This window comes from Stigmatopora nigra, chromosome 1 (assembly GCF_051989575.1).
Source record: "Stigmatopora nigra isolate UIUO_SnigA chromosome 1, RoL_Snig_1.1, whole genome shotgun sequence".
Classification (NCBI taxonomy): Eukaryota; Metazoa; Chordata; class Actinopteri; order Syngnathiformes; family Syngnathidae; genus Stigmatopora; species Stigmatopora nigra.
The window spans coordinates 3889377-3914372 of NC_135508.1; the positions used below are offsets into that span (position 1 = coordinate 3889377).

The 24996-nt window shown below is 40.3% G+C and overlaps 1 protein-coding gene across 1 annotated transcript in view; it reads left to right on the forward strand.

Annotated features, from left to right (window-relative positions):
• Positions 1–2448: 2448 nt before the first annotated feature.
• The window catches only part of bsna (bassoon presynaptic cytomatrix protein a), a 51405-nt gene continuing 28857 nt past the window's right edge, over positions 2449–24996 (forward strand). The window contains exons 1-3 of the mRNA XM_077722436.1: positions 2449–2814; positions 8525–9128; positions 15160–17088. Of these exons, the coding sequence (XP_077578562.1) occupies positions 2657–2814; positions 8525–9128; positions 15160–17088 (2691 nt within the window). The 5' untranslated portion in view covers positions 2449–2656. The remainder of the gene's footprint in view (positions 2815–8524; positions 9129–15159; positions 17089–24996) is intronic.

Consider the following 24996-nt stretch of genomic DNA (forward strand, 5'->3'; position numbering starts at 1 on the left):
CTCTAAAAATAATTGCCAATTTATTAGTTTCTTCATTAGTTATCGTCCTATTAAACATATATTCCATTTTAAATGACAAAAAAAAATGCTCAATCCGGGTTTAACGTTTTAAACGTCAAGTTAGTTGTCAAAAAATAATAATTTTGTTGCTTTTCAGCCGACAAGGTGAAAGCATGAAAAAGTGGGGAGTGAAATAAACGAAACGTTTAAAGGGGGGTGTGAACGCAACGCCTTGCATAAGACAGCTTACATAAGGTCTGGCTAATAATATTACCGTTCAGCTTACGAGAAAATAAAGTTATATAAGGTTCATGTCAAGATGAAAGGAATAGACACACTGGCAATTGACAATCATCATTTTTGACCTTCTGTAACAACCAATCAAAATGTCATTTGAAATATGAATTATCGAAGAAACAATAGTTCGGAACATTCTTCCTAAAATCTTGTACGTTTGAATCTGTGCTTGTTAAGTCTATTTTCATTATTAGACCTCGTTTTTTGGGGAAATTGGGTCATTAAATCTAAAAAGAGAATATGATAGGTCAATGGATTTCATTTTTTTAAACTCATTGACTGCCATTGAAGGTGATAGACATCCTTCAGGCCAGAGGTGGCCAAACTTTTGGGCCCGGGGGAGCCATATTGACATAAAAAAATTGGATGTTCATAGACGTCCAATTTTGGACGTTCATGGGCGTCCAATTATAGGACGCTTATAGACGTCCAATTTTTCGACGCTCATGGACGTCCAATTTTCGGACGCTCATAGGCGTCAGGTTAGGGTTAGGGTGTGTTTAAATACTAAATGGTTTGGGTTTGGGTTTGGATTTGGGTTAGGGGGTTAGGGTTAGGGTGTGTTTAAATACAAAATGGTTAGGGTTGGGGTTAGGGTGTTTTTAAATACAAAATGGTTAGGGTTGGGGTTAGGGTGTTTTTAAATACAAAATGGTTAGGGTTAAGATTAGGGGTTAGGGTTAGGGTTAGGGTGTGTTTAAATACAAAATGGGTTAGAGTTAGGGTGTGTTTAAATACAAAATGGTTAGGGTTAGGGTGTTTTTAAATACAAAATGGTTAGGGTTAAGGTTAGGGTTAGGGGTTAGGGGTTAGGGGTTAGGGTTTAGGGTTAGGGTTAGGGTTAGGGTTAGGGTTAGGGTTAGGGTTAGGGTTAGGGTTAGGGTTAGGGTTAGGGTTAGGGTTATGGTTATGGTTATTGTTATGGTTATGGTTAGGGTGTGTTTAAATACAAAATGGTTAGGGTTAGGTTGTGTTTAAATACAAATTGGTTAGGGTTAGGGTTAGGCCGTTAGGGTAAGGGTAAGGGTTAGGGTTGGGGTTGGGGTTGGGGTTAGGGTTATGGTTAGGGTTTGGGTGTGTTTAAATACAAAATGGTTATGGTTGGGGTTAAGGTTAGGGTTAGGGTGTGTTTAAATACAAAATGGTTAGGGTGTTTAAATACCCAATGGTTAGGGATAGGGTGTGTTTAAATACAAAATGGTTGGGGTTAGGGTGTGTTTAAATACAAAATGTTTAGGGTTAGGGTGTGTTTAAATACAAAATGGTTAGGGTTAGGGTTATGGTTAGGGTTAGGGTGTGTTTAAATACAAAATGGTTAGGGTTGGGGTTAAAGTTAGGGTTTGGGTTAGGGTGTGTTTAAATACAAAATGGTTAGGGTTAAGGTTAAGGTTAGGGTTGGGGTTAGGGTTAGGGTTAGGGTTAGGGTTATGGTTATGGTTAGGGTGTGTTTAGATACAAAATGGTCAGGGTTAAGGTTAGGGTTGGGGTTATGGTTAGGGTTAGGGTTAGGGTATGGGTTAGGTTATGGTTAGGGTTAGGGTATGGGTATGGACAAATAGGTTTAAGGACAGTATTTTTCCCCACATTCATCAGGATTGCGGTAACACGACACACGGTCTCTTCTGTGTAATATCTTTGGGGTGCGATTACATTAAAAGACGTTGAAGTCCTACTGGCTGACTGAAGGTAAGCGAGAAACAGTGAGAGGCAAATGATCTGCTCGGGAGTTGATGCGATGTAACCATAACACCAGAATGTCAAATTACGAATTACTTATTTGGGTCTTTGCTGGGGTATGCTGAGTTTGACGACAATTCGGCTTTTGTCGAGTCAGTGATGATGACAATGCGTTTTTCCAATTATTATTATTATTATATTTATTATTATTATCGCTTAATAACGGGAATTGCAATCATTAATAAGAGGAGCACTTAACCTACGTTTACAGGTATGTGTCTCCCCGAACTGGGATAGGTTCCAGCACCCCCTGTAGTTGATAACCGGTCGAAAAAATGAATGAATGGATTTCTTGAATGTAAAATTCAATCACAGTCCATTTCCTCCCTCTCGTGGTGCTTACCGGTACTGTCTCCTCAACCGGGGTAGGCCCAAGCGCGCTCCCGTCACACGTCAGAACCCAGCCTACTTTGGTACTGAGGCTGAGGGAGAGGTGGAGGAGGATGACGGCGATGGCGGTGTTACGAGAAGAACGCTGAGTTCACTTGATTCTCCCCCCTTTTCTTTTTCTTTTTTTTTAAACCATCTAGTCGGGGGAGTCCAATCCAAAAGAGCGTCATATCGGAAAAAAAGAGTGGCGCATATCCCCCCTCCTCACGTCTCCTGACTCGCCGAGATCGGGATGGGGAACGAAGCGAGTATGGAGGGCGGCGGGCAGCCTGGAGAGGCCGGGACTATGGCTTCCGCGATCCCTACCGGACAGCATGTTAAGCCCGTTAACGGCACGGCTGCTGGCGGAGGAATGATGACACACGGAGGCCCCGGGATGGGAGTGACGAGGTAAGGGGAATAGTGCTTTTTTAAAGAAAATGGAAACTGGGGGGAATTCACGTCATTGGACGGCTGCCAAAAGTCATTCAAACATCTGATTTGACACAAAATGGAAGCGGTTACCATGGCAGTTGTCACACAAAACATGACGATCTGCCGCACCGGTCGTGCTCGTTTTTTTTGGATTTGTACTCTCGCGTGGTAGTGGTGCTGGTGGACCTGCAGGAAGAAGGGGGGCGCACGTACACGCGCACGTCTTCAAAAGCAGGCGCAGCGTACTCGTGTGTTAAGAAATCGAATTTGATTCGACATTTGAATTGAAGTCAATTGGACGTCTATTGCTGTTAAGGGCAGGTTAAAGAGGAAAGTGGTTATGATGTTGGAGTGGCTCCTCCCCCTTTTTGGTTTGTCGGTTGCAATGAATGCACCCCCCTCCCCCCGTTTTTTCTTTTTTTTAATATGGTGGTCTCCATTGCTTCTGGTTGTTCTTTGCATTCATATGCCAGTTTGACGTGTTCGAGAGAGATGAAAAAACTGTATAATTGTGCTGTAGTTACCCATGTGAATCCGTTGGGAGGTTTCTTAAAGAGACAGGCCTCATTAGGGTTCACGGGTGAGATACCCCAGCCTGGGAAAAGTGGACAGTTTGATGGTAGCTGTGGTTGGATTTTGACAGGGAAAGGAGGAAGAAGCTGGATCTATCTCTAAGTTCATTTAAGGCTAGATCATGTGTGTCAAAGTGGCGGCCCGGGGGCTAAATCTGGTCCGCCGCATCATTTTGTGCGGCCCGGGAAAGGAAATCATGAGTGCTGACTTTCTGTTTTAGGATCGAATAAATAAGTCTAATAAGTATGAATCAAGGGTGTCAGGTTCTCGGGACATATTAACGTCAACCTGATTTCATGTGTCACCATTTTAGATATAATATTTAGATTTTTTTTAAATAAATGGATTAAAAGAACTGGATTAAATTCCCTGAATATTCAGTTTTGTGTAGATCTAAAACAATGTTTATTTTAGCGTTTTTTTCATATATTTTTTATTTTTTACAAAATTATTTTTGAACTAAAACACAGAAAAAATGATTTAAAAATTACAATTATTAATTTAAAATTGGGGAAAACCTGGAAATGTAATATACATCTATACTCTTCATTTTAATTTGATCCTAAAACAGAAAGTCGTCACTCATCATTTACATTCCCGGGCCACACAAAATGATCCGTCGGGCCAGATTTGGCCCCCGGGCCACCACTTTGACACACTTTGTGGTATAAATGTAAAAAAATTTCCTGATTTTCCCCCCTTTAAAATCAATAATTGTAGTTTTTTGTGTTTTTAATTCAAAAATCATTTTGTACAATCCAAAAATATATTTAAAAAAAAGCTAAAATAAACATTGTTTTAGATCTAAAAAAAAAAACTGAATATTCAGCGTTTTTACAGTTCTTTTAATCCATTTTTACATAAAAAAAATCTAAATATTTTATCTAAAATGGTCAGGCCCGCATGAAATCAAGTTGACGTTAAAGCAGCCCGCGAACCAACTCGAGTCTGACATGCTCCAGCACCCCTGCAAGCCTTGTCAGGATAAGCGTTTGGGAAAATAAATGGACGAATGATTTCATTGCCACGAGCAGGGCTGTGCTGTGATTGGCCTCCGGGACGATGGAAGTGACTTGGACATTGTCTGTTTTGTGTTATGTAACACTTTGCTTGCTTGCACTTAATGGCATAATAGAAGCTTTTCACATGACAGGGAAATTTGGCCTCATTTTTGTTGTTGTTGTCAAAAATGATGCTTAACTATGTCGTTTAAACCAGTGGTGTCAAACACGTGGCCAGCGGACCAGAAGTTGTCCATTAGGGGGTCCGTTCTGCTCCGCGGGATTGTTCTTATTCATAATGTATGTACAGAATTTTTCAGTTTTTTCAGTTTTTTGATGAGAGGGCTGCAAAATTAGAAGTTTGTGAGTTGTTTTATGGATTTAAGGAAGTATTGGAAAATCAGGACATTTAATATTCATACCACAGGTGTCAAAGTAGCGGTTTGGGGGACAAATCTGGCCCGCCGCATCATTTTGTGTGGCCCGGAAAAGTAAATCATGAGTGCCGACTTTATGTTTTAGGATCAAATTAAAATGAAGAGTATCGATTTATATTAAATTTCCCGATTTTAACCCTTTTAAATCAAAAATTGTTATTTTTTAATCATTTTTTTGTGTTTTTAGTTCAAAAATCATTTTGTAAAATCTAAAAATATATATAAAAAGCTAAAATAAACATAGTTTTAGATCTAGAAAAAACTGAATATTCAGGTCTTTTAATCCAGTTATTTTAATCCATTTATTAAATAAATATCTAAATATTATATCTATTTACTACTTATTTTAACGTACCGTATTTTCACGACTATAAGGCGCACTTAAAGGTCTTAAATTTTCTCCAATATAGACAGTGCACCTTATAATACAGTGCGCCTTATAATACAGTGCGCCTTATAATACAGTGCGCCTTATAATACAGTGCAGTGCGCCTTATATATGGAAAAAATGTCATTCATTGAGGGGGCGCCTTATAATGCGGTGCGCCTTATAGTCGTGAAAATACGGTAGTTAATAAAAAAATGCTTTAAAATCTAAAAAAAAAATAATAATAACTGTATTAATTTCATGCTAACTGCTCTTAATGTAATATCTAACCTTTCAAGACATATGGCAGGATTTAGAGTGGACTACATTGTTCCATAAAACCTAGCTTTTGTCGATCCGCATGTGTAAGGAGAATGCACACGTGCCGTAGTAGCCTCAATTCCTCTCCAGAGGTTGACAGCCAATCATAAGCGGGCCGTAAAAGGCTCCGCCCCTCACTGTACTGTACAGGCAGTCTAAAGTGCAAAAGACAGAGTGGCTGGATGGATGGAGACATAAAGACAGCCAAGAGGGTCATAGCGGAAATAAATGGGGTCAGATTACACAATGTACAACAAGTGTCTTATGGGGAGAAAACATTTTTTAAAGAGGAAGATAGAAAAGGGCGAACATTCACAACAATTGGAAATACAGTCGTAGCTCTACTTACAAAATTAATTGCTTTCAGAATTTTGAAAATGTCGTAAGTAGAGGTGTATTTTATATTTCAATTCTCAAATTCATTCCATGGTCCTCACATGACTACTATGTTAACCATATGTGTTAAAGCGGTGGTCCGGGGGCCAAATCTGGGCCGCCGCATCATTTTGTGTGGCCCGGAAAAGTAAATCATGAGTTCTGACTTTCTGTTTTAGGATCAAATTAAAATGAAGAGTGTAGATGTATATTTAATTTTCCTGATTTTCCCATTTTTTAAATCAATAATTGTAATTTTTAATCATTTTTTTAGATTTTTAGAGGTTTTAAGAGTATAGATGTATATTAAATTTCCTGATTTTTCTCTCCCACTTTTAAATCAATAATTGTAATTTTTTAATCAATTTCTCTCTGTATATTTAGTTCAAAATTCATTTTGTAAAATCTAAAAATATATTTAAAAAAGCTAAAACAAACATTGTTTTAGATCTGTAAAAAAACTGAATTTTCAAGGCTTTTAATCCAGTTATTTTAATCCATTTATTAAAAAAAAAATCTAAATATTATATCTAAAATGGTCCAGCCCACGTGAAATCGAGTTGACGTCAACGCGGCCCGCGAACCAACCCTTTAAAATTGGTCAAAGAGTCCCCATTTTTGTATGAAACTTGTGAGAAAACACATCATCGTTGATATTTTGGATTTTTTGGTATAAAATCTCGCAGTGGGGGAGGAGCTATATGATGGAAGATGTTGTAAACTAAGATGGCATCTGCATATTGAACAGTATTGTTTTAGTTCAGGCGTTTGTGTTTTTTTAATATCCGACAGTGGTGTTTTCTCCTTTTTGGTGTTCTGTTTTTTCCATATATAAGGCGCACTGGATTATAAGGCGCACTGTCTATTTTGGAGAAAAATTTAAGACTTTTAAATGCGCCTTATAGTCATGAAAATACGGTACACATACTGTATTGTGGGATTATATTCCCACATTGTACCACAATCACCCGATGAATCAAATACTGCAGCATGGCGAACTGGAAAAAAATATTTTCAAGCAGCTGCAGCACCACTAAAGCAGATAAACATCTTTCTCATTTCCTCCCTGATTTTCTACGCACAGCAAAAGAGAGCATCGTTTACGTTGCGCACACTGAATTTCTCGCCGCCTACTCAATACGGGAAGAGCTGTGAGCGGAAGCTTTTCCCCGAACAATAACAAAAGAATGACAAGAATAGTTTTTATCATTTTGACATAGCAGAGTTTTATAAAATGCTTGCTAGATTTGTAACGTGACATTTAGGTTTTTGGTAGAAGCAAGAACACAAAATGTACTATTTTATGTTAACTAGTTGATGAGAAGTGAATCAGATGGAGAGTGATGCCTATGAATTCCCCATGTGGGAATTCTCAATTGGGTTCAGATCAGGAGATGTACAAAAACACATTGTCCTGGCGAGGAGTTATTTTATTATACATTTTCGCGGTGCACGGACATTTGGTCACCGATCTTTTGGTCCCTTTTGGCCGCTGGTCAAATGGTGACAGAGAATTTACTGTTGAAACCAGCTCTCAAAATTATATTCATGAGAGAGAGTTTAATATTTAAGTACTGTTTAATATCTAAGTACTCTTAAATATCTAAGTACTGTTTAATATCTAAGTACTGTTTTATATTTAAGTACTGTTTAATATCTAGGTACTGTTTAATATCCAAGTACTGTATAATATCCAAGTACTGTTTAATATCTAAGTACTGTTTAATATCTAAGTACTGTTTAATATCTAAGTACTGTTTAATATCTAGGTACTGTTTAATATATAAGTACTGTTTAATATCTAAGTACTGTTTAATATCTAAGTACTGTTTAATATCTAAGTACTTTTTAATATCTAAGTACATTTGACCGGCGACCAAAAGTCTGGCAACCAAAAGACTGGCGACCAAAAGATCGGCGACCAAAAGATCGGCGACCAAATGATCGGCGACCAAAAGACCAGCGACCAAAAGGGACCAAAAGACCAGTGACTAAAAGACCGGCGACCAAAAGACTGGCGACCAAAAGGGACCAAAAGATCGGTGACCAAAAAACCGGCGACCAAAAGACTGGCGACCAAAAGGGACCAAAAGATCGGTGACCAAAAGACCGGCGACCAAAAGACCGGCGACCAAAAGACCGGCGACTAAAAAAGACCAGCGACCAAAAGACCGGCGACCAAAAGACTGGCGACCAAAAGGGACCAAAAGATCGGTGACCAAAAGACCGGCGACCAAAAGACCGGCGACCAAAAGACCGGCGACTAAAAAAGACCAGCGACCCAAATACCGGCGACCAAAAGGCTGGGGACCAAAAGGTCCGGTGAACAAAAGACCGGCGACCAAAAGACCGGCGACCAAAAGACCGGCGACCAAAAGACCGGCGACCAAAAGACCGGTGACCAAAAGACCGGTGACCAAAAGACTGGCGACCAAAAGACCGGCGACCAAAAGGCTGGGGACCAAAAGACCGGCGACCAAAAGGGACCAAAAGATCGGCGACCAAACGTCCGTCGACCAAACGTCCAGCCACCAAACGTCCAATCACGCATTTTCGCAATCCCCAAAAAGTCATTTATCTAATTTTCTTTTCTTCTTCTTCTTCTCTTCCAGAGGACCAATGGGTCCAAGGACCAACCCCACGCCCACCATGCAACAAGGAGTCCACAGCGGGATAGGAATGGGAGGCATGGGAAGTGGAATGGGCACTGGAACAGGAGCCGGAATGGGAAGAGGAATACCTACTGGAGGTGGAATGGGAAGAGGAATGCCCACTGGTGGTGGGATGGGCCCTCGAAGTGGCGAACCCTACCGCCTAGCCACACATGACACTCCGACCCCACCTCGTCAAATGGCGTCCGGCCAGCAGGGTCAGACACCCGGTCACGGGATGAGTCACGGTCCGGCTGGGGTGGGAGGTATGGGACAGAGTCCCGGCCAGCACGCCTCCCGCCGAAACCTCCAAGTCGACTTTAACAGTTCGGGCAGCTCCAGGACGGGCCGATCTCCGTCGGTGTCGCCGGACCGCGGCGTCACGCCCACTTCGCCCTACTCGGTGCCACAGATCGCCCCAATGCCAAAGAGCAAACTCTGTCCGGTGTGTACCACTACCGAGCTGGCCAATCCTCCGGCTGTGCCCAACTACAACACCTGTACTCAGTGTCGGGCCACTGTGTGCAATCAGTGTGGATTCAACCCTAACCCGCATCTCACTGAGGTAAGTCGCTTTAAGCTTGCAATGATACATTATAGAAAGTCATTAAACCAATTGAAATTTGTTCATTTTTTTGAACTGGTTGGGGGATGATGGAGCCTATCTCATCTGAATTCTGGCTTAGAGGTGGCAAAGGAGATGGACCAATATTCAGACCCACACTTAGACCTAGGGCACATGTGTCAAAGTGTTGGTCCAGGGGCCAAATCTGGCCCGTCACATCATTTTGTGTGGCCCGGGAAAGTAAATCATGAGTGCCCACTTTCTGTTTTAGGATCAAATTAAGATGAAGAGTATAGATGTATATTACATTTACTGATTTTCTCCCTTTTAAATCAATAATTGTCACTTTTAATCATTTTTTCTGTGTTTTTAGTTCAAAAATCATTTTGTAAAATCTAGAAAATATATATAAAAAAGCTAAAATAAACATTGTTTTAGATTTATAAAAAAAATGAATATTCGGGGATTTTAATCCTGTTCTTTTAATCCATTTATTTTAAAAAAATCTAAATATTATATCAAATATGGTTATTAAATTTCCAGATTTTCCCCCTTTTAAATCAATAATTGTCATTTTTTTTAATCATTTTTTCTGCGTTTATAGTTCAAAAGTCATTTTGTAAAATCTAAAAATATTTTAAAAAGCTAAAATAAACATTGTTTTAGATCTATAAAAAATAATATTCAGGGATTTTAATCCAGTTCTTTTAATCCATTTATTAAAAAAAACAATCTAAATTTGTCTGTTTTTAGTTCAAAAATCATTTTGTAAAATCTAAAAATATATTCTTAAAAACAGCTAAAATAAACATTGTTTTAGATCTATAAAAACTGAATATTCAGGGACTTTAATCCAGTTCTTTTAATCCATTTATTAAAAAAAAATCTAAATATTAGACCCAGATCCACCAATCAAAAGAGCCACATGTGGCTCCTAAGCCATATATTCCCTACCCCTGGTCTAATGCAAAAAAAAAAACGAAGATTAAAGCTGCTCTAGATGTAGTATCTGGTTTCCCTATTTTAGTTAACAGGTTAGAAGAGCACCAGATCCACCCATCAAAACAGCCACATGTGGCTCCTGAGCCATAGATTCCATACCCCTGGTCTAATGCAAAAAAATGAAGACTAAAGCAGTATCTGGTTTCCATATTTTAGTTCACAGGTTAGCGGAGAGTCATAAGCACCTATCAAAACAGCCACATGTGGCTCCCGAGCCATAGGTTCCCTACCCCTGACTTATACCTATATGAGTCACTACATTAACACTTATTGGAAACTCCACCCCTACTTGTCCCTCAAGTCTAAGGGTTTTCCTTATTATTAATCTCTCAGCCCTTTTCCTTCCACTTATCTTTAACACCCTGGCTTCTCCAACCTTTCAAACGGTCCTTCGAGCACTGTGCTGAGGAGGCTAAGACAGATTTATCTTTCCTCCCTCATGGAGAGGATTCTAAGTGAAAAAAATCAAGCTAAATGATAGGTAAGGGAAGGCTTTACGGCCAAGGGGGACTAGGGTTGGGGGTGAGTGGTGAAAATAGGGGAGTAATTTTCTCTTCTCACCCCAATTACCGTATTTTCACGACTATAAGGCGCACCGCATTATAAGGCGCACCCTCAATGAATGACATTTTTTCCATATATAAGGCGCACTGGATTATAAGGCGCACTGTCTATTTTGGAGAAAATTTAAGACTTTTATGTGCGCCTTGTAGTCGTGAAAATACGGTAATTGCTATTGACTTCCAGGTATGAAGCACTCACTCACTACAGTCACCTCTAGAGCCAGCCATTGTTGGTGTTTTGGATTTTTTGGTATAAAATCTTGCAGTGGGGGAGGAGCTATATGATGGAAGATTTTGTAAACTAAGAAGGCGTCTGCATATTTGACAGTATTGTTTCAGTTCAGGCGTTTGTGTTTTTTAATATCCGACAGTGGTGGTTTTTGGTTTTCTGTTTTTTCCATATATAAGGCGCCCTGGATTATAAGGCGCACTGTCTATTTTGGAGAAAATGTAAGACTTTTAAGTGCGCCTTATGGTCGTGAAAATACGGTAACCATGGAAACGGCTTTCATTCATACAAGGAGAATCTGGATGGGGAAAAAAATCATTTTAAAAAAATGGTGGTGTGTACTTTGTCTGAAGCACAAATGTGGATTGATTGATTTCATCCAAGTGGATGCAGCTGTAGTGCTGGAATTCTTAATGAGGCATATTAAATGATGAAGGCGCTCTGCTGGGACTCACATGGACGCATATGCGTTGGGGGTTGGGTTTAGTAATAGCGACAGTTACAATGTCAATGAAATGCTCAATCTCAATTGGAGTCAATAGATTTGTTTATTGTGACAATGTGGCGGCTCGGGGGCCAAATCTGGACCGCCGCGTCATTTTGGAGGCTCGGGAAAGTTAATCATGAGTGCAGACTTTCTGTTTTAGGATCAAATTCAAATGAAGAGTATAGATCAACGGGGTCAGACTCGGGTTGGCTTGCGAGCCGCATTAACGCCAACTCGGTTTGAAGTGGGCCGGACCATTTTAGATATAAAATTTAAAAAAAATCTATATATAAATGGATTAAAAGAACTGGATTACAAGCCCTAAATATTCATTTTTTTCAGATCTAAAACAATGTTTATTTTAGTTTTTAATAAAATTATATTTTTAGATTTTACAAAATGATTTTTGAACTAAAAACACAGTACTTGAAGTTACTTTGATACCTGGTCCCTGGCCGGACGTTTGGTCGCCCCCGGATGTTTGGTCGCCGGACTTCCGGCGACCAAACGTCCGGGGGCGACCAAACGTCTAAGCTACCAAACGTCCAAGCGACCAAACGTCCAAGCGACCAAACGTCCAAGCGACCAAACGTCCAAGCGACCAAACGTCCAAGCGACCAAACGTCCAAGCGACCAAACGTCCAAGCGACCAAACGTCCAAGCGACCAAACGTCCAAGCGACCAAACGTCCGGGTGACCAAACGTCCGAGTACTTATGTGTCTTGCCATAAAATGTTGACAAAATCATTATTGTATGGATTAAACTAAACTTTTATTCCCATTTAGAGTGCTAATATCTTCAAATGTAAAATTCTATTCGTTCCAAAATGAATAACCGAACAACTACTGGATACTTTTCATAAATGAAGAGCCAATAAAATGAGATCATTTTCCCCCGTGAAGAAAAATATTTATCCTTCCGATAAAAATAAAAAAAAACACTGCATTTAAACCAGCCATTGGAAACTGTCCAGTATTTTGGCAACAAGATGTCATGTTGTGATTTTTTTTCTCCTAAAACACACACCTCATAATATTTGCTAGAAAATTGTGCGATGTTTGTGTCGCATCCACGCAGAGACACGCTGCTGTGCACAATCTGCTAATCAGTGAGAAAACACTGCACCAATTATTTCAGAGTTCAAGTGCCAGCAGGCTAATCTTTGGCCAAAAATGCGTATTAAACAACACTTTTGGAGAAAAAAATCAATAAAACATGCATAATTTGGTCAAATGCGAGCAACTTTCTCAGCTCGTTTTATGCTAATCGTTTACTATTTTGCTATCGGGTACATCACAGGTGTCAAAGTGGCGGCCCAGGGGCCAAATCTGGCCTGCCGCGTCATTTTGTGTGGCCAGGGAAAGTAAATTATGAGTGCCGACTTTCTGTTTTAGGATCAAATTAAAATGAATAGAATAGATGTATATTACATTTCCTGATTTTCACCCCTTTTAAATCAATAATTGTCATTTTTAATCTATTTTTCTGTGTTTTTAGTTCAAAATCATTTTGGAAAATCTAGAAATATGTCAAAAAAATGCTAAAATCAACATTGTTTTTGATCTATAAAAAACTGAATATCACACTTCTTTATTTTGTCCCTTTTAAATCAATAATAGTAATTTTTTAATCATTTTTTCTGTTTTTCGTTCAAAAATAATTTTGTAAAATCTAAAAATATATATATATATAAAAGCTAAAATAAACAATGTTTCTGATCTATAAAAAAACTGAACATTCAGTGCATTTAATCCAGTTCTTTTAATCCATTTATTAAAAAAAAATCTAAATATTATGTCTAAAAAGGTCCGGCCCACATGAAATCAAGTTGACGTTAAAGCGAACCAACCCGAGTCCGACACCCTTCTGCTAATCATTAACTATTTTGCAAACGGCTACATGCTAATAAATGACATTTTATTGCATATTTTATACTCAAACAAAAATCAGGCGATGCTATTTTCTTCTACTTGATGTGTATTAGAACACAGTTTTAAATACAGTTGCAAAGTATGATTACAAGAGATTTTTTTAAGGGTTAGATGTCTCTGTGGGAAATCCTTCTCTGTTAGCGGAGTAGATAGTCTTTAGGGCAGGCTGGTAATTAATCAGACCTCGACCAGATTAAGCAACTGCAGAGGCAATTCCCTGTGAGGGTTAGTTTTCACTCATCTGCTGCCATCACAGGCTCAATTCTCGTCTCTTTCGAGAATTACCGTATTTTCATGACTATAATGCGCACTTAAGTCTTAAATTTTCTCCAAAATAGACAGTGCGCCTTATAATACAGTGTGCCTTATATATGGAAAAAGCAGAAAACCAAAAATGAAAAACCACCACTGTCGGATATTAAAAAAACACAAACGCCTGAACTGAAACAATAATATGCAGATGCCATCTTAGTTTACAAAATCTTCCATCATATAGCTCCTCCCCCACTACAAGATTTTATGCCAAAAAAATCCAAAACATCAACAATGGCTGGCTCTAGAGGTGACTGTGTAGTGAATGAGTGCTTCATACCTGGAAGTCAATAGCAATTACCGTATTTTCACGACTATAAGGCGCACTTAAAAGTCTTAAATTTTCTCCAAAATAGACAGTGCGCCTTATAATACAGTGCGCCTTATAATTCAGTGGGCCTTATAATACAGTGCGCCTTATAATACAGTGCACCATATAATACAGTGCGCCTTATAATACAGTGCGCCTTACATATGGAAAAGATGTCATTCATTGAGGGTGCGCCTTATAATGCGGTGCGCCTTATAGTCATGAAAATACGGTACTTATTATTTGTGAATGGGTTTTAATGTGGAGTCAAACCGGATTTCTCAGACTAAGCAATGTGTGTCATTATCTCATTGATTTGATTCTCTCAGTGTGATGTTTAATTGAAACTTAAAAACAACTGATAGGAGTTGTAATCTACAGTAATCCAACAGTGGTGTTTTTTTGTTTTTGTTTTTCTGTTTTTTCCATATATATATGGCGCACTGTATTATAAGGCGCACTGTCTATTTTGGAGAAAATTTAAGAATTTTAAGTGCGCCTTATAGTCGTGAAAATACGGTCTATTTAAAAACAGAGCATTATTTTGATTGACTTTGTGGTAATGATAATCCTAAATATACACATTTGATGTAAAGCTGCTAAATTGGAGGATGGTGATAGAACATTGGAGGGGAGGGTGAGTGTCAATGTATGCTTCCTGCTATGAATTGTGGGAAGAGAAGGGGGTGGGAACACTGTGAAGAGATTTACAGTGTTGTGCTCAAGCTGCAGAGATGCTAAAATAGCAGTCTTTACGGTAGTTGAGTGTTAGCGGCTGATGCCAAGCTGTGCGAGAAAAGACACAACGCCAGCAGAGGAGGTTTTTAAAAGCAGCTGTTATCTGAAGGAGAGGTGATGGCGAAGGATCAGGAAGGGTGAGATTCATCTTTACAATCCTTTTCATTATATCTATTGAGCTGCCTGTCTATATAGATTTACTGTATATCTCTGCAACAGTCAGAAATCTCAATGAAATTTACCGTGATTGCTCCGTTCCCCCCTGCTGCAATGGCTGAATCTTGAAAATAACGTTGTCAGGAAATCCGCCTCCCTCCATTTTAATAAACGGTAGTGTTCGTTAAAGCTGTCCAAATCAATTTTAGCTCTTAATGATTAGAAATTTGTGTTTTGTATTGAAATACGGATAAAAAATGTAAGAACTCAAGTAAAAATATGTTTTTTTTCTCTATTTCCAGGTCCAGGAATGGCTTTGTCTCAACTGTCAAATGCAAAGGGCTCTTGGCATTGATATGACAACACCTCGTTCAAAAAGTCAACAACAAATCCACTCCCCTTCCCACCAAGCAAAACCTCTAGTCCAACCTCAGCAAACGACGGCATCGGCGGCCCCCCAACCAACGCAACCGGCAAATGCGGTACAGTCTAAACCTCTGGCTCAGAGCCATCCCACTCCGCAACAACAGTCGCAACCACCGCAGACTCAACATTACGGACAGACTTCCCCTTACCCTCAAACACAGCCATATACCCAATCCCAACCATACACTGAATCCCAGCCATATTCTCAATCCCAGACTTACCCACCACCCCAGCAATACCCCCCCAACCAGCACTACCCACAAACCCAGGAACACCCCCAACCCCAACAATATCCCCAGTCTCAACAGTACCCCCATTCCCAACCGAATATACAGCCAGGACAGTACCCCCAGTCCCAGCAGTACCCCCAGTCCCAACAGTACCCCCAACCTCAACAATACCCTCATACTCAGCAAGACCCACACTCTCAGCAATACCCATCCCAACAGTACCCCCAAGACCGGCAACAACCTTACCCCCAGACTCAATCTAATCCCCAGACTCAGCAGCAACCTTACCCATCATCCCAGTTTGGATCCCAAGTCCAACAACAGCAACAACAACAACAACAACAACAACAACAACAACAACAACAACAACAACAACAACAACAACCACCTTATCTCCAATCTCAACCTGGACCCCAAAGCCAACAATACCCCCAAACTCAACAATACCCCCAACCTCCACAACAACCATACCCACGTTCCCAGTTAGGACAACACCCACAACCTCACAATTCCCAAGGCTTACAAAGTCACCCACCTATAAGTGGTCCCCAGACCCAGATAGGCCCCTCCCACGAGAATATGAGGTCTGACACATATTCCCAGAGAGGTCCAAGACCTGGAATAGGTTCTACAGGAGTCCCCGGTCCAAGAATCCCTCACCCCGGTGCTGTACCCCTACCCGGTTTGGCAAAAGCACCCTCCCAACCTGATTTGGGTCGCGGATCACCCATCCACCAGAATACGGCACGGCACCATGACCATACTAGAAGTGCCGGGTCCTCGCCAGCTCACAAACCCCAGACTCAAACCCACCCTCCAGCCCAGGATGGATTAACCAAACTGTTCGGCTTTGGAGCGTCTTTACTCAACCAGGCGAGTACCTTGATCCATGTTGACCCTTTACCCACCTCTTCTACTCACCCTAGTCCCGCCAAAGGCAAAGTGGTCTTCAGTAATGCAACCCCTGACACTAAACAGCCACAAACTGGGATTTCAGGTGCCAAACCATTTGGTATGGGAGCTTCTCATGGTCCAAATCCAACAGCCGGACCACATACTCCAAGCCAAATGGGTGTCCACCATGCACCGAACCAAATGGGCGGATCTCATGGACCCAACCAAATGGGCGGACCCCATGTACAAAATCAAATGGGCACCTCCCACGCAAATAACCAAATGAACAACCCACCTACAACCACTCAAATGGGGGTTCTGCAGAATTCAAACCAGCTGGTTGGTCCCCACGTGCCAAAACAACAGCAACAGTCAATACCACCACAGGGAACACCACTCCAGCAGTTGACCTCACTTCAACAAAAAGATCCACAGCCACCCCAAGGGCAACAACACCAAAAAACAGCATCCCATGTAGTAAAAAAGACGGAAATCAAACCGGATCCAATGACCGTTCCTGCCATCGTGCCGGAACCAATCAAGCTCAAAGTGAACTGTCCTCTGTGTAAAACTGAGTTGAACATAGACAGCTCTGATCCACCCAATTACAATTCGTGTACTCAGTGTCACGCTCAAGTGTGTAACCTGTGCGGATTCAACCCCACGCCACATTTAGTCGAGGTAAGAATCCTATACAATCTGAAAACGTTCTCTAACTTGACAACCCGTAAATCGGATAGACGGGCAGATTGGGAATGGTTAGTTTGTCCTGAGATGGCGGAACTTCTTCGGGGTCTTCGGGGTCTTCGGGGAATACAGCTGGTAATCTGACTGTACCGTGTTATTGCCTCGAGTCGTTCCGAAAGATAATGTACGTGGTTATATTTAGATACTACCGTTGGCTGCTACTATTACTTAGGCTGAGAAAAATGGTATTTACGTGCGCCTGTGCATGCGTGTGTACATCTAGAGAACTTAAAATGGGATCGTAGCAACAGTATAGTGGAGAGATAGGCAAACTACGGCCCGCGGGCCACATCTGGGCCGTGAGGTGTTTTAATCCGGCCCGCCGACGTGGTCCAAATCATTTTTTTTTCAAGATGGCGCCGTCACCCGGAAGCCAGTGGCAGTATCTCTGTCCACTCTTATTCGTTTTTTTGTGTGTTTTACAGCCCTTCTATCTTTTTTTAAATGACATTTTAATATATCTTAATACATTCCTTTTTACTTTACTTTGTACATTATACTTTTTACTTTAATGAGTGATGAGTATGTTAATACTTTAGTCCTTTTTTCTGTTTATGTTTCATATGTACTGTTAACGCATGCACTTTTTTATATGTATCGTATCTTGTGTTGACCCGTCCCATCTGTCAAATTTTTAAAGTCAATGTGGCCCCCGGGGCCCAAAGTTTGCCCACCCCTGGTAGAGTGCTTTAAGACTAAAATATTCGATACCACTACTTGGCCAAAAACAGATATCTATGAAACCAAAGTGAGATTGGAATTAGACCAAAACATAGAAAAACACGGACTGAATGACCAGTCTTAGATCGAGAATAGACCTTCAAAATGGAGATCTTAACATCGAGACCAATCAAATCTAGTAAATCTAGTCATCAATGCTGGACCAGATTTTTTTGTGGCTAGTAGAGGTTTCTACAAAAAAATGCACATTCCAACAAGCATCTTGCTGTACACAACACTGAAAAAATATGTCATAAATGTAAGGATTATGTATATAATTGAATTTATATATATATATATATATATATATATATATATATATATATATATATATATATATATATATATATATATATATATATATATATATATATATATATATATATATATATATATATATATATATATATACACAATATATAGATGACTGGCAGTTTGCAAAAGACTAAAATACTGTGTGACAGAGAAACACGAAGAGTTGCACTCCATTTCTTAATAATTCATGGAAGTTTTTAAAATATATATAGCAGGAAGGATTAAATATGCAAACTGCGCTAGTGTAGACTGAAATAGAAAAGTGACGAGTCATCGTCTTGTTTGTCCAATTTTTCGAGGTCTTGTGTCTTTAGTTTTACAGTTTTAGGGAAAAAATGACACCAAAAATTATTTTTGATCAACTTCAATTATGGGATAAGTTGGGAGGATGTCAATGGACATGGGGTGGGCAAACTTTCGGCCCTGGGGGCCAGATTGACTTTAAAAAAGTGACAGATGGGCCGGGTCAGCACAAGATATGATACACATAAAAAAGTGCATCCGTTTATGAAACATAAACAGAAAAAAAGGACTAAAGTGTTAACATACTCATCACTCATCATTAAAGTAAAAAGTATAAAGTACAAAGTTAAGTAAAAAGGAATGTATTAAGAAATATTAAAAAGTCATTTAAAAAAAGATAGAAGGGCTGTAATACACAAAAAAAAACAAATAAGAGTGGACAGAGCTACTGCGAATGGCTTCCGCGTGATGGCGCCACCTTGAGGGAAAAAAAACATTATTTGGACAATGTCGGCGGGCCGGATTAAATAGCCTAACGGGCCGGATGTGGCCCGCGGGCCGTAGTTTGGCCATGTCTGATCCAAAACAATCTATCACAAAATTACTATTAGATCATTTGATATCGAAATAATATAGTTAGTGTATTCATCATTTAGGGAGAAACCAGTTCTAAGTTTTCTGGAGAACTAGCAGAAGCATGCCCCCTCTAATGGACAAAATCTTCGCTCCACTACTTCAGGACATCTTGAAGTCATTAATAATACAACAGCTAGCTTCACATCCATTTTTTTCTACCCCCTTAAACTTGCTTTTTAACTGAACTCGAACTTTTTTTTGTAAAATTACCAGAGCTTGAACAAAGTTCTTTGCTACAAAAAAAAAAGAAAAACTGAATATATAATACAATGTGGCGGCCCAGCAGTTCTGGGGTCGTGGGTTCGATCCCAGGTGGGTCCTCATTATGTAATATTTGCGTGTTCTCTTTGGGCTTGTGTGGGTTTTCTCTAGGTATTCTAGTTAACTGCCTTGTTCAATAAAATAGGCATGCCAAGCTAGCTGGTTTTGCCCCGAGCTATGATTGATTATGCTACTCGGATGTTTGGTCGCCTGGATGTTTGGTCGCCCGGATGTTTGGTCGCCCGGACGTTTAGTTGCCCGGACGTGTTAGTTGCCCGGACGTGTTAGTCGCCCGGATGTTTGGTCGCCTGGACGTTTAGTCGCTGGACGTTTGGTCGCCTGGACGTTTGGTCGCCTGGACGTTTGGTCACTGGACGTTTGATCGCTTGGATGTTTAGTCGCCGGACGATTGGTCGCCCGGACGTTTGGTTGCCGGACGTTTGGTCCCCGGACGATTAGTCGCCGGATGTTTGGTCGGCCGGACGTTTTGTCGCTCGGACGTTTGGTCGCCGGACATTTGGTCGCCGGACATTTGGTCGCTTGGACGTTTGGTCGCCCGCATGTTTAGTCGCCCGGACGTTTGGTCGCTGGACGTTTGGTCACTGGACGTTTGGTCGCCGGACGTTTGGTCACCTGGACGTTTGGTCGCCCAGACGTTTGGTCGCCCGGACGTTTGGTCGCCCGGATGTTTGGTCAGCCGGACGTTTGGTCAGCCGGACGTTTGGTCACCCGGACGTCTGGTCGCCCGGACGTTTAGTCGCCGGTAATCTTAGTACTGTTTAATATCTAAGTACTGTTGAAACCAGCTCTCAAAATCATATTCATGAGAGTTTATTATCTAAATATTAAACTCTCATGGCAGACGGCAGTGTTTCACCGGGATTCGTGTATAACGCGCACCTGAAATTTGCTTCAGTTTTTTTTTGGTACAAAAAATATTCACAAATAAATCCGATAGTTGGCCCGCCAACCAAACAGAGTTGGAAACCAATAATGTAGAGTGACAGCTGTATTGGAAAATCACAAAAGCCAAATAATAAATGACATCTTGAAAGGAAAGTGTTTGCAAATGTCTCCATTAAAGTAAAACAAGCCTTTTTTAGCATTCTATTTGCTATGTGTCCTATTAAGTTTTCATCAAATGCATTACCACAATTTGGCTTTGTCAATTCGAGCAATGACGTCGACACTAGCGAAGAATGAAAATAAAAGCTAACAGAACATGAAAAGCGAATCACGGCAAGCTGCTAAACTGAAGCTTGAGCTTCCTGTCGCGCTATATTTAGACACATCGACATACTTCTCCCACGGCACTGCTCAAAAGAACATATTCTTGGGTGTGCATGTCATTTCATTACATTATTTCAGACCTGTCAGAGGCACCACAATTCTTTGTTATTGTCCCAAACGGTTTATTTTTAAACCAAACAACAATATGAATCTTTAATTAACTCATTTTGTGTCACCATAAGTGAAGATTTTGATCACAGATGGCAAACTCGAAGCCTCGGGGACCAATCGGACGTCATTTTACGTAGTCTGCAAAAAGCAAATGACGTCAAATACCCAAATTTCGGGTTGTTATCGCTTTGGAAAAAAACATTGCTCTGACTAAAAGGACAGGAGGCGGAGCTAGAAGTGGCCGAGATGAAGATGATGATTTTCTACTGAGAAGTAACTGGGTTGGATAAGATTTCAAATGAGAAAATTTAATGGACAGCAAAGGCTCGATGTCTTGGAGACAAAAGAATATACTATGGACAAAATTATCATGGTATTGTGTAAATGTGTACATTTTAGTTTTATTACTTTATCCTTAAAGTTGATTTAAAGGGATTGGCTGCTTTGCTGCTTCATGGCCTGGACAAGTGATAGACACATTGATTTAATAAAGAGATTAATGAACATATTCATATGAAAAATGAAATGAAAATCAGACATAGGCATTGTCGTCATCATTGACTTGACAAAAAGCCTAGTAGTCATCATACCCTCAGCAGCGTATGACGAAATTGTATAGTGCTTCTCCACAAGTTCGTCTTCCCATGCCAGACACATTTATGACATTTATTTATGACATATTCATACTTGTTAGCTCTCCGCCTTGAGCGCCATTTTCCGGCGACTACAAGTTGCCTCACCGATGCCAACAAGAATAAGATGGATCACTTACCTCTGTCTTTATACTTACCCTCCCTCAGTCATCCTGTGGAAGGTAGATCTGCACCAAACAACCTTCCTGTTTCTTCAATTCGACTTGACTTAATTTCATAGTAGGGATATGTGTAGTCGTCACGTCACGTGTTGCTGCAGGTTCAGAGACCTGATGGCAGTTGGGAAGAAGCTGTCCTTGAGCCTGTTTGTCCGTGCTTTGTAGGACCTGTAGCGTCTGCCAGATGGAAGCAACTGGAACAGGCCGTGTCCAGGGTGGTATGGGTCTCCAACAATGGACCCGGCTCTTCTGAGGTATCGGGGGTTGGCAATGTCTTCTAGCGATGGCAGAGAGCAGCCGACGATCTTCTGGGCAGTGTTTATCACTCTCTGTATGGCTTTTTTGTCTGCTGTCGTGCTTCCGGTATACCACACTGTGATGCCGTAAGTCAGGATGCTCTCCACAGTGGCTCTGTAGAAGGTTGCCAGAAGCTTGGTGTCCAACTTGTCCCTTCTCAGTACCCTGAGGAAGTGGAGTCGTTTCTGGGCCTTCTTCACTAACACTGTGGTGTTTGTGGACCAGGAGAGCCTATCCGTGACGTGGACTCCCAGGAATTTGAACGATTGGACCCTGTCTACACATACTCCGTTAATGAGGAGTGGGGCCAGGTCTGTGCTGCGCTTGCGAAAGTCCAAGATTATTTCTTTAGTCTTTGCGGTATTCAGTGTAAGATTGTTCGCCGAGCACCAAGAAGACAGTTTGTCGACCTCGTCTCTGTAAGCTGACTCATCCCCGCCAGAGATGAGTCCGATCACAGTGGTGTCATCGGCGAATTTGATGATAGAGTTTGACTGGTGGGCTGGTGTGCAGTCGTATGTGTACAGGGAGTACAGGAGAGGACTCAGTACACAGCCTTGTGGTGAGCCTGTGTTTAGTGTGATGGAGGAAGAGAGGTGTGGACCCATTCTGACCGTTTGTGGTCGACCAGTCAAGAAGTTCTTTATCCAGCAGCAGATTGAAGAGGATAGTCCAAGGTGGTAGAGTTTGTCTCTACCACCTTGGACTATCCTCTTCAATCTGCTGCTGGATAAAGAACTTCTTGACTGGTCGACCACAAACGGTCAGAATATTCGTGATAATGAACATATGTAAATATGTAAGATTGTAGCCGAGGGCTATTTTCCATCTTAAGTCCCTTGTGTAGGTTGAAGATAAACGATGACATATACTAGACCAGGGGTGGGCAAACTTTTGGGCCAAGGGGCCACATTTACTTAAAAAAATTTGACAGATGGGCCGGGTCAGCACAAGATACGATACATATAAAAAAGTGCATCCGTTAACAGTACATATGAAACATTTACAGGAAAAAAGGACTAAAATATTAACATACTCATCACTCATCATTAAGGTAAAAAGTATAAAGTACGTCAAGTAAGTCAAGTGAAAAGGAATGTATTAAGAAATATTAAAATGTCATTGAAAAAAAGATAAAGATACAAAAAATGGATGGATTAAAATAATGCTCCATAATTTCAGGGTATTCCTGTATTTGGATATTAGATATTTGAGAGAGAAATTGTAAAATTCAATGGTTTTAAGGCAATTTTAAGGGTTTGGCTTATATGCGAGTAAATACGGTATATGTAAGGACAATTTGAAGTGGCTGACATGTTAAAATGTTTCTGTACTGTTTAATATCTAAGTAATATTTAATATCTGAGTACTGTTTAATATCTAAGTACTGTTTAATATCTAAGTACTGTTTAATATCTAAGTACTGTTTAATATCTAAGTACTGTTTAATATCTGAGTACTGTTTAATATCTAAGTACTGTTTGATATCTAAATACTGTTTAATAACTAAATACTGTTTGATATCTAAGTATTGTTTAATATCTAAGTACTGTTTAATATCTAAGTACTGTTTGATATCTAAGTATTGTTTAATATCTAAGTACTGTTTAATATCTAAGTACTGTTGACAACAGCAGATATTTTAATGTTAAACTCTCTCTCATGCATATAATTTTGAGAGCTGGTTTCAACAGTAAGCTCTCTGTCACCATTTGACCGGCGACCAAACGTCCGGTCACGGTAATCATCAGGTCGATCATGCGTGTGTAGGGTTTTCTGTCCCTGTGCATGCCCTATGGCTAACTGGCGACCAGTCAAGGGCGTGGTCTGCTGGGACGATGAGTGCTAAAGACCATTTCATCAACATTTGAACACGAAAAAACGTCAACATGAGACCGCTGAATAGTACTAAATGCACAATGACCCAGATATAGCCCAGCTGCAGTCTTTGCAAAAGCAAGTGTATGTGTGTGTATCCGTGTGCGTGTATATGTGTAAGTGTACATTTGTGTGTGTCACTGAGAGAGAGAGAGAGCACAAGCAACATGAGTCACAATCATTGGGAAAGGTCAAATGACACTGCATGATGAAGTCCAAAGTAAATCTTATCTTCTTTGTCCAATAGAAATCAATCCTTCAATGTATGCATCTCTTGTACCGTATTTTCACGACTATAAGGCGCACTTAAAAGTCTTAAATTTTCTCCAAAATAGACAGTGCGCTTTATAATCCAGTGCGCCTTATAATCCAGTGCGCCTTACATATGGGAAAAACAGAAAACCAAAAACGAAAAACCACCACTGTCAGATATTTAAAAAACACAAACGCCTGAACTGAAACAATACTGTTAAATATGCAGATGCCATCTTAGTTTACAAAATCTTCCATCATATAGCTCCTCCCCCACTGCAAGATTTTGTACAAAAAAATCCAAAACATCAACAATGGCTGGCCCTGGAGGTGACTGTAAAGTAGTGAGTGCTTCATACCTGGAAGTCAATAGCAATTACCGTATTTTCACGACTATAAGGCGCACTTAAAAGTCTTACATTTTCTCCAAAATTGACAGTGCGCCTTATAAATGGAAAAAATGTCATTCATTGAGGGTGCGCCTTATAGTCGTGAAAATGCGGTATTTGAAATTATTTCCACATTTTCGTCTTTTGGCTATTTTTTGTTGCCCTTTAAAAGTACAAGAAGTCCATATTAGAAGTACTATTCTTTGAAATTTTACACAAAAGAGGAGTAGTACTCGGTCCGTCATTTTGACGGGTATCAAGAGTCCTTTCTAACTTATTTTGGGCTTTTGGGTTTCTTCCCCTTTGGCAGCTCAGTTGGTAGCCTGAAAGTGAAGTAGCAAAAAGCAGTAACGCTTTCGAGCCTTCAAAGTCTTCACTTTGGTACTTCAAAGGCTGCCGTCACAGCAAGGCTAATACACTTAATACCCAGCAGAGTAAAAAACTTCTTCCATCTTTTGACTTCCATCTGCCGGGGCAAAGCCATTTGATAAAGAAACGTCTGATTAGCATTTTCCAGCCCGTATCTCGCCAAATTTTGATTGGCTCAATGTAAATGATGAAAATATTTTTTTAAACTGTCCAACACAAGAAACTTCAATTCAGCAAAGAAAATAATCCAATGTGATAAATTGACTTTTG